The sequence below is a fragment of the Emys orbicularis genome, chromosome 6 (genome assembly GCF_028017835.1).
Source record: "Emys orbicularis isolate rEmyOrb1 chromosome 6, rEmyOrb1.hap1, whole genome shotgun sequence".
Taxonomy (NCBI): domain Eukaryota; kingdom Metazoa; phylum Chordata; order Testudines; family Emydidae; genus Emys; species Emys orbicularis.
This window is the reverse complement of record NC_088688.1, coordinates 13,595,450-13,608,695: the sequence shown is the minus strand read 5'-3', so window position 1 is coordinate 13,608,695 and position 13,246 is coordinate 13,595,450. Positions and strand designations below refer to the sequence as shown.

The 13,246-nt window shown below is 39.4% G+C and overlaps 1 protein-coding gene across 2 annotated transcripts in view; it reads right to left on the bottom strand.

The window, feature by feature from the left end:
- The window catches only part of KATNAL2 (katanin catalytic subunit A1 like 2), a 39,633-nt gene that overhangs the window by 14,152 nt on the left and 12,235 nt on the right, over positions 1 to 13,246 (bottom strand). For both annotated transcript variants that reach the window (XM_065406648.1, XM_065406647.1), the window contains 6 exons: positions 12,894 to 12,971; positions 11,771 to 11,869; positions 11,164 to 11,227; positions 9,788 to 9,906; positions 3,971 to 4,062; positions 1,988 to 2,098 (listed from right to left, as the gene is read on the bottom strand). In XM_065406648.1, the coding sequence (XP_065262720.1) occupies positions 1,988 to 2,098; positions 3,971 to 4,062; positions 9,788 to 9,906; positions 11,164 to 11,227; positions 11,771 to 11,869; positions 12,894 to 12,971 (563 nt within the window). The remainder of the gene's footprint in view (positions 1 to 1,987; positions 2,099 to 3,970; positions 4,063 to 9,787; positions 9,907 to 11,163; positions 11,228 to 11,770; positions 11,870 to 12,893; positions 12,972 to 13,246) is intronic.

The following is a 13,246-nucleotide window of genomic DNA, read 5'->3' as shown; positions in this document are numbered from 1 at the left end:
AGAATGAGGCTCTTCCAACAAATGCCCCTAGGGTGTCCTTGTGAAAATCAGCCAGAGAACCACCAATCAAAATAAAAAACCCAGCAACAAAACATGTGGTTCTTGTGGGTGTGGAGCCCTCACTCATCTTGAGCCACTTTCAGATGGCATCATTATGTGGTTGTCACAATGCATAGCTAAGTAAGTGCTACAGAAATGGATGTTCTTGTCAGTCAGATTCTGTACGCTGCCACTATTACGTAAAACGGAAGAGTCATTTATTAATATGGATACTTTTCTGTGAACATCTGTTGAGTAGAAACAGAAGTTTTTTGTTTGGCTGAGGGGGTCCTCAACTTTTTCATACTGTGTGCCATAGTTCAATACAGATGGTCTTGACCTTCCCTTTTATTCATGACCCCAGGGACCACCTCTCCTTCAATTCATGATCACATATCAACTACAGCACTTGCTCAAAGAGGAAAGTAATGCTAGGGAAGTATTCAATATATTTGCCATCTTTTAAATTCATTTTAGTAGTAAGAAATAAAGAAGGAACCAACACCATGTGATCTGCCAGCTCTCTGCAAACCTCCAGCAAGTGCTTCACAGACCACAATTTGAGAACCACTGTTCTAGTGCATGGCTACAACAGCTTTCTCCCTGCATCCTCTTCTATCATTAGACTTGGCATATAAAGCAATACAGATACACTGCATTTGATGAACTAACTACTGCAGGAAAACTATATTGGTATTCACAAGTAAGAAAAATATTGTACTGAACTGGTTTGTATGTGTGCTGAGTGGAATCAGAACAGTTCAACTATACATCATCTTTCTCTTTGGCTGAGGCCAGATCGGTCCTCTTCTGCTTATATGACCTGAAGCAACCCAATTCAGGCTAAATGCATTGGGGGCACAGGAGTGGGGAAAATACTACCTCTGCTTCCATTTTCCCCATGTGTTCACTGGGAATTTACAAAAGAGACCTTATATAGGTGCACCACAGGAATTGGGATCATGATGGCTGGGTGCAGGAAGATGTATGGAGTTAGGAATCAGCCACTTTCTGTGGCACTGTTCCCCAGCTTGTCCTGAATGTATCCCATTAGGAATGGATGCTGCTTCCTAGACTATAGATGCTATGGTGATGGGCACAATATAAGAACACAGATAGACACAGTCCTGCATTGGCTGCTACTTCACAACTGCAGGGGACTTAGCAAAGGGCATCACATTTCCCCTGCTGAGGTCACGCTGCTAGGGGAAAGCAGCACCCTCCTTAGCTATTTCCTACCTCCATGCATCTCTTCCCTGCAGAACCCTACTCTATGCCCCACAAGGGCTTTCCCAGCTGCATGGATGGTTTCTAAAATATCCATCTTACTGAGTTTCCTACCCTCTACCCTCATCCCACAGGTTTTTCTGAAAGAAAGGATCTTCTAGCTTCATAGCATTTAATTTATTCTCTCCCTCTGCTATTCTTTCTGAACTCTAGATATTTGAGGATACATTTTGTATGAAAGACACTAAATGATGCTATATTGTATTTTCCATTAACAGACCATTTATTCTTCTAGATCTAAATGAAATTAAAGAAACTCAAGGGTTTTATCCCCCAACTTTTAAAAGTCACATATTAATACCAATAAAATCCAACCTATTTATAGAGTATCTTTCTAAGCACTGGATGTTTTAAGCACCTTACAGTTCTATGCCGAAGCCCTTCTTAGCTTAAACATAGTAAATAACTTGGGTATAAAGTCAAATACTCCATTTTAAATATTAGCAGCTGGTCACACCAGCATATGTTGACTTGATTATGGATTATTCTCATGTGGCACAAATAGCAAGAATTGTAGAATTTAAAAGTGAAAGCTCCAAATTAATCTTTAAATGCTTTAACCAAATATCAAGGCTTTTTCTGCAAGAGTCTAAATAAAATCTTTATCTGTGCTTAGAGGCTCATGCAAATGTATTCAAAATGTACTTTCTGGATCTCTTACCATGGCAGATTGGAAGCTGCTAAAACAAATACAAGATCATCAGATCGGGCCAAGCCATCCATCTGCACCAATAATTCTGTTTTCATCCGCCGACTTCCTTCGTGTTCACCACTACCAAGATTCAGAGAAATGTTGTTTGCTCAGTGCTTTAATGCAATCACCTTTATTTAGACTGTCATTCAGAGCAGCTGACCCCTAGTCACAGTTTTGTCCCAATTCAAAGCATGATTAAGTACTCTTAGCTAACATCCAAGCATTAAGTCAAGCTTCCTGATGATTACTTAAATGTGCTCACTTCAGTGCATTAGCTTGGAGTAAATCCACTATTAATGGAGTAAAAGAAAAATATATATTTTGTTTTATCTTTGCATAAAGATTAGTACAAAAAAACGAGTAAATACCAGAGTTGGTATTTAGAGGGAAATGTTGCTAAGCCTTGGGTTAGCATTATGTAGGAGAATTTATAGAGAAGTAAAGGTTGCAGTTAACATACTAACATTGTCGATGTATTCAGTGCAACTAGTGTAAAGAGGAAGAGTTTGTGAGAGAATTTAAATTGGCACAGAAAGACATATTTACTACTCAATTTAGTACACTTCATGTCTTTTTTGTTTGCTCCCGAGAAAACAGACCACGAAGAACTGAAACAGTAAAAGCCAAACACATTCTTCTTTCTTTGAGACGGAGGGTTAGGAATCCCACCTAAGAAAAGATGAGGTTTAAGGGCTTCCTCCTGCAATGTGCTAAGAACTCTGACCTCAATACAGTAAAATATTTTAGCAAGTGCATAAGTGCTTTGCTGGACTGAGGCCTGGGATCCAAAGTGCTCAGCACCTAGCAAGATCAAGCCCTAAGAAAGCCTAGAGTGTATGCTCTGCAGTTCAGGTATCGGGTCCTTTTTCTGTAAAGTGTCATCTTGACATATGGTGCTATATCAATATTTAATAAAATAACCTCATTCTTGGATATGTACCCCACTTCGATCCATCACTCACTGGAGTCAGGGAGAGTTATAAAAGAAAGTATGAGGGCAAAAGCTGGCCTATAATTTATAGCCATTAATTGGCAATGATTACAAGTTGCAACTTTATAATGCAGTGTACTGTATACATTCTTTATGAGGACATATAAACACCTGGGCATGGTATGCAAAGCATCTAGAAACCTCTGTAAAGAGCACCCTATGCATATACTGTAATAAAAACAACATCTACAAGTTGTTTTTGCCCCCAATCCCATCAGTTTTCTGATTTTTCTTAAACTTTAACTGTGTGTATTGTCATGGATGGCAGTATTAATGTTGCTTCATTCTCGCTGCTACAAACCCTGTCCATAGTAATTCCTTTACACAGTGATGCAACTGCCTCCTCTCTGGCCTTACTGTCTCTCACCCAGTCACCCCCAATCAGTCCATCCAAAAGGTTGCAGTCAAAGGTCATCTTCTCATTTTCCTTTGTGAATCCTTTCACTGTTTCCCCATCCTCCAGTCCAAGCTTCTTATTTTAAAGGACATTCATAACTGCATTCTTGTACCCCTCTCCTACTCATATTCTTCCTGGGCCAACATATCCCAGTTAATCCCACTCTGCTCGTCATGCGTTCTTCTGTGCCACCCCTTATGCTGATATCTATGGATTCATAGTGGATTATTGTTGGAATTATTCAGGCATGAGCCTTACAGGTTGAAAATGGACTTAAATAAAAGTTATTTAAAAAAATTAAATCTAAAAAAAATTATTACAGTTAAAATACAACTCAAAATAGTTATTCTGTCAATGGGATCTAAATTATAGGTCTTTCTATGGGCCCAATCATGCATCTATTGAAGTTCACGGAGTAGGTGCAGGCCTTATTTGAACTAATGGTAACAGGCTCAGTGCACTGGTAAGTGTTGATTGGCACCCAATCAAAGCACTTATTGAATATAAATTAGTTTTAAAAAAAGTATTATTTTGAAGCTTCGCAAGCTAAGTCGTCAATTACCCAGGATGATTGCCTCTCTGACTCATTACCGACTCCAGCTCATCCAAGAAAATTGTGGAGGGAGCATGATATCGGGCAAGTTCAAATAACACCTGTTCAAAGAAAAGAATCCACAAAACAGAATTAACAACTGTGGCAAGCAAAAAGGTGATATGGGCTATTGATACAAAAGCTAAATAATGATACAAATCAGTGCACACATCACAAAAACCTTTTGGGGCAGGGGTGGGGTGGGGTGGGGAAATGGAATAAATGTTCTGACTTGGTAGAGGGTCCCAGAGTCCTTCCTTAATTCTGAAAGGTTTATAAAAGGAGAGATAAAGAACACACACACACACACACACACACACACACACACACACACACACACACACTCCTGTCTTTACATTTAAATCTTTCCCTCTAAATCCTAGCCAAGTACATGGAAAATAATGGGATAGAAGAAAAGGATTCCATCGAAGGATTCTGGGGAAATCCTAAAATGTTACCAGAAATTAAATATTTTTCTTCTTTTATTGCTGCTCCATTTGTTTCCCCCCCCCCAAATCCTTATTTTTAAAAAAAATCAAAACAATTCCAATGAAGAAAACAAACAATATTCTCTCAATCAGAATAAAGTAATTCTTTTATTTTTCCTGATGAGAACATTATTCTAATCAACAGAATGCTGTTAGTTTCTTTCACTGGAATTTTTGTGATTTTTTTTTAAATAAGAATTTGAGAAAAAAACAAATGGAGCAACAATAAAAGAAGAAAAATATTTGCCTGTCCCTAATGCTAAATTTCTTGTCGGAATACTGAATTGCTGTTATTAATCTGCCTCCACATTTCCTGTTTTTGTTACCCCATGACTGTGTTAGGTCTAATTTAGGCTTACGATTGTAGGGACTTTTATTTGCCAGTAAAGTGCCACAAGCAACTGTAGTGATGGCTGTGATACTTCCCAGAGGTACCCAGGGTTGTAAGGCACCTTGCTACCACATGCCCTTAGCATGAGGAAGTTTTGTCTGTGACGGTTATGGATCAGCACGACTCCCCCATCCTCTGGCAACACGAGCACTACCTTCCAGGCCTCCCTCTCAACGTGCAGGTTAGCGATAGGCACACACAAACTGCCTCTGGAGTCCCCAGTCCCTGATCTACTGAACAGTCACTAAACTTTCAGATTCTCTATTCCCAAAGAAAAAGCACACCAGCTTATTAGATTCCTCGAAGGATCACCACTCCGCTTAACATACAGCACTTAGATATATTTATAGTGAAAACAGGAAGAAGTTTATCATCAAAGAACAGAGATTCAAGTGATAGAGTGAGAATATTGGAAACAAATGCTTACATATAAAACATAAGAACGGTCATACTGGGTCAGACCAATGGTCCATCTAGCCAGTATCCTGTCTTCCGACAGTGGCCAATGCCAGGTGCCCCAGAGGGAATGAACAGAACAAGTAATCATCAAGTGATCCATTCCCTGTCGCCCATTCCCAGCTTCTGGCAAATAAAGGCTGACAAAATCATAACATTCTTGCTAGAGCCTAAACTAACTCACAAGACATTCCCCAGTCTCCTATATAATAGCTTACCGCAGTACTTTTCCTAGCATTTTCAAACAGGAAGGCCGAGTTCCCCCTTTCATAAGATCAAGACTGCTGGCAGATTGTCTTCACAGTCTGAAGCATGCCAAGGCACCTCTCTGCACCCTCAGACAGACAAGACCAGACCTGAAAACAGGTTGTCCCCCACTCTTGTGGTTTAACTCTTCCTGTTAATTTTCTTCTGAAGCCTCCACAAGCTCTTTGTTAGCATTTGAGTCAATATGCTAATAGACTTCTATTTTAAGACACACAATAAGCAGTGGTCCATCGGGAAGATAAGTCTGTCTCCCCTACTGTCAGGAGAAGTTTATCTCAAGGCATACTACCTTAGAGCAGTGGCTCTCAACTTTTCCAAACTACTGTACCCCTTTCAAGAATCTGATTTGTCTTGTGTACCCCCAAGTTTCACCTTACTTAAAAACTTACAAAATCAGATATAAAAATACAAAAGAGTCTCAGCACACTATTACTGAGAATTTCATCCTTTCTCATTTTTACCATATAATTATAAAATAAATCAAATTGGAATATAAATATTGTACTTACATTTCAGTATATTGTATACAGAGCAATACAAAACAAATCACTGTCTATGAAATTTTAGTTTGTACTGACTTCGCTAGTGCTTTTTATTAGGGCTGTCGATTAATTGCAGTTAACTCACATGATTAACTCCAAAAAATTAATCACAATTAATCCCAGTTTTAATCGCACTGTTAAACAATAGAATACCAACTGAAATTTATTAAATATTTTGGATGCTTTTCTACATTTTCAAATATTTGATTTCAATTTACAACACATAATACAAAGTGTACAGTGCTCACTTTATTTTATTTTTATTACAAATATTTGTCCTGTAAAAATGATAAACGAAAGAAATAGTATTTTTCAATTCACCTCATATAAGTAACTGTATTGCAATCTCTATTGTGAAAGTGCAACTTACAAATGTAGATTTTTTTGTTACATAACTGCACTCAAAAACAAAACCATGTTAAAAACTTTAGGGCCTACAAGTCCACTCAGTCCTACTTCTTGTTCAGCCAATCACTAAGACAAACAAGTTTGTTTACATTTACAGGAGATAATGCTGCCTGCTTCTTATTTACTGTTATGGGTGGACCCCTTGGGAAGTCACCTGATGTGCTGAGATACCACTGAGTCTATCTGTTCTGCCAGCATGGACCCCCTTTAAACCTGTCTTGCTGAGCCAGGCTCTTAAAACCTCCTCTAACACACACACAGGCAAGTTCTCACCCTAAATGTGGTTCTAATAATCTTCTTCACTGGCCAGACGCCCTTCCAGCCTCGGCCCAGTTCTTTCCCCCAGTTCAGTCTTAGTTGTTTCCAGCAGTCATCTTGGGTGAGGTAGCAGGGGAGAACTGATGACCTGGATTACCTCACTCCCCACACTTAAATAGGATTTGCATAAGGCGGGAGCCTTTGTTTCCTAGTTTGACCACCCCTAGCTTCTTGTGGAAAAGTACAAAATTCAAGATGGGCTCCAGTCTCGGGTGACATGGTTACATGCCTCTGTAGGGCCCTTGTAGCCATTCTTCACAGGCTAACCCACACATTCACAGGAAGACTAAGCTCTTTTACAGTCCATTGTCCTTGTTGATGGGCCATCTGCCCTGTCTGGCTTTTCCATTGTTGTACCTGAAGTGTTAGCAGTAGGCGTCACCCAAAGTAGCATAGTTGAAATACAGATACATAGTCAATATTCCTAATTTCGGATACAGAAATTATACATGCACACAAATAGGATAATCACATTTAGTAAATCATAACCTTTCCAATGATATCTGACATGAGCCATTTGCATAAAGTATATCTCATTTATGTCATATTAATATCATAAGCATATTTTCATAAAGAATATGGAATGACACGTCACAACAATGTCACCTGAAAATGAGAACAGGTGTTCGCATGGCACTGTTGTAGCCGGGATTGCATGGTATTTATGTGCCAGATATGCTAAACATTCGTATGTGCCTTCATGCTTTGGCTACCATTCCAGGAGACATGCTTCCATGCTGATTATGCTCGTTAAAAAAATTAATTTGTTACTATACTCCTTGGGGGAGAACTGTACATCTCCTGCTCTGTTTTAACTGCATTCTGCCATATATTTCGTGTTATAGCCAGGGCCGGCTCCAGCTTTTCTGCTGCCCCAAGCGGCGAAAAAAAAAACCCCAAAAACCAAACAAAAAACGATCGGCGGCAGCTCAATCACGCCGCTCCATTCTTCAGCAGCAGTTCGGCGGCAGGTCCTTCGCTCCCTCTCTTCCACTTCGGCGGCACTTCAGCGGCAGCTCAAAGAGGAAGAGAGGGATTGAGGGAACCGCCGCTGAATTCCCGCCAAAGACATGGACGTGCCGCCCCAATAGCGGACGGAGTGCTGCCCCTTTGTATTGGCCGCCCCAAGCACCTGCTTCCTTAGCTGGTGCCTGGAGCCGGCCCTGGTTATGGCAGTCTCAGATGACGACCCAGCACATGTTGTTCGTTTTAAGAACACTTTCAAAGTAGAATTGACAAAATGCAAAGAAGGTACCAATGTGAGATTTCTGAAGATAGCTACAGCACTTGACCCAAGGTTTAAGAATCTGAAGTGCCGTCCAAAATCTGAGAGGGACAAGGTGTGGAGCATGTTTTCAGAAGTCTTAAAAGAGCAACACTCCGATGCGGAAACTACAGAACCTGAACCACCAAAAAAGAAAATCAACCTTTTGTTGGTGGCATCTGACTCAGATGATGAAAATGAACATGCGTCAGTCCACACTGCTTTGGATTGTTATCAAGCAGAACCCATCATCAGCGTGGAAGCATGTCCTCTGGAATGGTGGGTGAAGCATGAAGGGACATAAGCATCTTTACCACATCAGGCACGTAAATATCTTGCGTCGCTGGCTACAACAGTGCCATGTGAATGCCTGTTCTCCCTTTCAGGTAAACAAGAAGCGGGCAGCATTATCTCCTGCAAATGTGAACACATTTGTTTGTCTGAGCGACTGGCTGAACTAGAAGTAGGACTGAGTGGACTTGTAGACTCTAAAGTTTTGCATTGTTTTATTTTTGAATGCAGTTTTTTTTTGTACATAATTCTATATTTGTAGTTCAACTTTCATGATAAAGAGATTGCCCTACAGTACTTGTATTAGGTGAATTGAAAAATACTATTTCTTTTTTCTTTTTTACAGTACAAATATTTGTAATAAAAAATAAATATAAAGTGAGCACTGTAAACTTTGTATCCTGTGTTGTAATTGAAATCAATATATTTGAAAATGTAGAAAACATCCAAAAATATTTAAATAAATGGTTTTCTATTATTGTTTAATCACGCAATTAATCGTGATTAATTTTTTTAATCGCGTGATTAATCACACTTAATTTTTTTATTTGCTAGACAGCCCTACTTTTTATGTAGCATATTGCAAAATTTGGCAAATATCTAGATGAGTTGATGTTCCCCCTGGAAGACGTCTGAGTACCCCCAGGGGTACACATAGCCCTGGTTGAAAACCACTGCCTTAGGGTGACCTGCCTTTTACTATAAGGTCTAGAGAACATATTTTTCAGCATATACACATAACTCCTCACATATTTTCTATACATACAACTCACAATGGTTATGATGATCAGTGTGATGCAGGCTTTCAGTACATACCTTACATGACCCCTTTTGGTGAACCCAGGAGATCTCTTTATCCTGATGTACCTCTGTGCCCTATGCCAGCTGGCATCAAGAAGTCTTTGGGTCTGGAACAGACCATGACAGCTGCCATTCTCAGAGGGAGCTCCTCAGCTGATCGCAATCAGAAAGGAATTGAAACCCGAACATTGTAGGGGGGTGGGGCGCACTGAGGACTTACTGCCAGTAGATCTCAAAATTTAGTATGCCTGCCTGGGATCTAATGTGTCAAAAATCTGGGGAGATCTGGTTCATCTTACGTTACAGAGCTGAAACACACCCACAAATCCAGTCAATACAACAACTTCATAAAAGTAATATTATTCCCATTTGACAGAAGGGGTCATTGGAACAGAGAATGAAATCACTTGCCCAAGATTTCAGAGGGTATCAGTACCAGAGGAACCACTCAGCATTTCCTGGCTCACAGTTCAGTGCTCAATCCACTAAAAAACACCTATTCTCCAGCTAGTTACATGACACCTGTTAGAGTACAATGAATATGAAGATGATAATTCTTACCCGGACAAGTTTTTCTGAATCACCCCTCCATTTGCTGACAATAGTGGACGCTGAAATGTTGAAGAAAGTTGTATTGCACTCAGTGGCAACAGCCTTAGCAAGCAGAGTCTTTCCAGTACCTACAAGCAACAGGGATGAGGAAATTCACTCTGACTAAATAAAATGTAAACATAGGAATAACTCCCTTCATCATCTTACTAGTCAGAAAATGAACATGGACAGCAAGAGTGGAAATCGCAACAGAGAGTCCTGTGGCACCTTTAAGACTAACAGATGTATTGGAGCATAAGCTTTCGTGGGTGAATACCCACTTCGTCAGATGCATGAAGAGTGGAAATGCAATTAGAACTATTTGGAGAAAAGCAGGTAAAGCAGGACTTCAAGTCACAGCACTATTGACAAATACATTCAAACAGTTTCTGAGGTACTATACATTGAAATGATCAGAGCACCTCAATGGGCTGTCTTGCGGCAAATAAATGCAAGCACATACAAGACCAGATCCAACGCTATTTCACTGGTGGCAGCTAGCAGCTTGTCTAACACACTAATAGTTCTACAGACTCCCCAGATGCTCTCAGGTTATGTCTACACTAAAAACACTACAGTGTAGACACTTGCTACAGCAATGGGAGAAGTTCTCCTGTCGCTGTAATTAATTCATCTCCCTGAGAGGCGATAGCTAGGTCTACGGAAAAAAATCTTCCTAGTATTATCTATGCCAGAGGTTAGGTCAGCATAACTGTCTCTCTCAGGGCTGTGGATTTTGCATGCTGATGAAAGTTTTCAGTGTAGACCAGCCATCGGTGTCTAGGCAACTTTCCAGAGGTGCCTGTGAGGGTGACAGAGATCATGTGGAGAGCATTTGGAGAGACTGCAGAAGTGTTGTGGTGCAGGACAGCCTCCATCCCTGCTAGCAGGAGACCCACACCATTTTCAAAACTAACTCCTAAATGAAGAAGAGGGGGAGCTGGGACATTTTTCCAGGAAGGGATAGTCCAAGCCAGATTTATCTCTCTTTGAAGGTCAGTCCCAGCCAAATTAGGACTATTGGCAACTATGGCAAATGGAGCAACAATATGAAATTGACATGACGTCCGAAGCACACGACTGCTCTGATTACACTTGGAGTCAAGAGTGTTGGTTGGAGGGAGGATTTAGGTGTAGAAATATCCTAGAGTTGTAGGAACTCTGGATGTGGCAAGAGGTAGATCGAAGGGCTAAACTCGATGTCACCAAGTAAATTTGTTATATTAGTATATTGGATCAAATCAGCATGAAGCTCTTAAAATGCATTTATAATTCATGTTTGGATAGAAACAAAAATAGCAATATATGTAGATACACCTTTATTTATAGTATAAAACTATACCTACCTGGAGGTCCATATAGTAATAATCCTTTCCAAGGGGAGAGAATCCCTGTAAACAGCTGTGGGTACTATGGAAACAAAATTCAAGGATTAAAAATATAAAATCTGAGTCAAAATGCCATTTTTTGCAACAATCCTATACATGCAGGAAATCTAGCAAACTAGAAGAGAAGAAAAATAAAAGAATTACACAATAGATTTTACCATACAAAATGCTACATTTAACCAGATGAAATCTATTTTAAATGTATTTTTCATGTTTTTACTTTGTATAAATGGATATAGGTTGCTATTCTCTTCAGTAATTCATTTTCCTATAGCATGATGTGTCTGGCAGCTTTTCTTTAGTCAAAATTCCCACAGAATAAGTACTAATGGACTGGGCTTTTTCTATCCAGCAGTGGCGTATTTGTATATGAAAAGTTACATGAGGTGTCAACTTAAATTCCATTTGCTGACTAGGAATTGCATTCAGAAAAGGACAGATACAATCAGAGGTATGGGACAGCACTTTACAAGAAAAATGTTAACTAGCTGGTGATATTTTGACCATGATAATGTACAGAAATGGTGTCCAGTACTAGTTTTCTCAAAGCTATTTAGAGCCTTACCCTTATAGGATACACAACTGCTTCCTTGACTAACCGCTTGGCTGCATCAAGTCCAATAATGTCATCCCACTTTATGTTTGGATTATGAAGATAAATGTCCTGCAATGCACATTTGATCTTTTTTAGTAAAAATAATGTTTTCCTGTACAAATATAATAAACCCGGAAGTAGCAAAACAGCCCACTTATACCAAGATGTGAAGTACTAGTGATATTAAGTGATACAAACTGTTTAATGTACAGTATAGGCTCGTAACTGTTAGCTCACAAAAGGGAAGCCCTGGAGACACACAATAGTAATTCCCAGAAAAAACACTATTTATGGCTGGCTCTCATTGAAGCCAATGGAGATTTGCCATTGGCTTTAAGGGGAACACAGTAATGGCCATAGTGGATGAGACCAATGATCCATCTCTTCAACAGTGGCTAGTATCAGATAATTCAGAGCAAGGTGCAAGAAACTCTTAATGGATAATTATGGAATAATCTACCCAGGGAGAACATTCTATATAATAATTAGTCTATGCCCTGAAGAGTTCATTCAGATAATTTCATTCAATTCATCAAATTATCTAATCCATTTAAATCCTTCTAAGATCTTGGCCTCAATAATATTTTGTGGCAGTGCGTTCCACAGATGAATTTTTGCATAAAAAGAAAAATCACATCCTTAATATAATTCGTTGGGGACTTAATTGGGACCACATTGCTGAATCAGGGTCTTAATCCATGTCACTGACTTCTTCAGCCATCTTGGTAATATATTAAAGGTTTTCCTTACAGCTGACTAATATACAGTTTCTATAGAAAGGACATAGGGAAATACAATGTCAGTACAGCTCCAACAGCATGGAGTGGTCAGTATATCCCCCAGCCCCATGAGGATGAGTGTTCTAAATTATTTCTGTGTGTTCTAGGCCAGGAAAAAAGCTTTTCTAGCATCATTACATGCGAGAAAGGGAAAAACACATTGGGTCTAATTTATCATTGATAAAATTTTAATGGAGATACACCAGGAAAAAAAAATGGCCTGGTACCTTACCAACAAAAAGAAACCAACAGCATTCTCAGACACCTACAGTAACCATACTCTCTAAATGACTGAAATGAAGATCCAATCTTACTCTGCTTATAACCGTTGCAAGTTCTCTCATCTCACCACTCATGCCAATAAAAGCACTCAGAGGTTTTAACAATCGTTCCTAAAAAGACAGAAGTAAGTGGATGTCAACAATTTATTTCAGTAAATTTTTAATACAAATTATGAAGCAGTTTCAAAACAGTAACATGTTGAGGCAAAAAATGTTAAAGGTACAAATAATAACAATGACACTGAATTGAGTCATATTTTAGATGCCCCCATAGCTCTTTTAAGAGTAAGCCATTATAGGAGATCTCCCTAAGTCCTAATGGGTGAAGTTATGACTCAGGGCTGGATTCTGCCACCCTTACTCACAGCAAGTAGCTCCCTTACTCC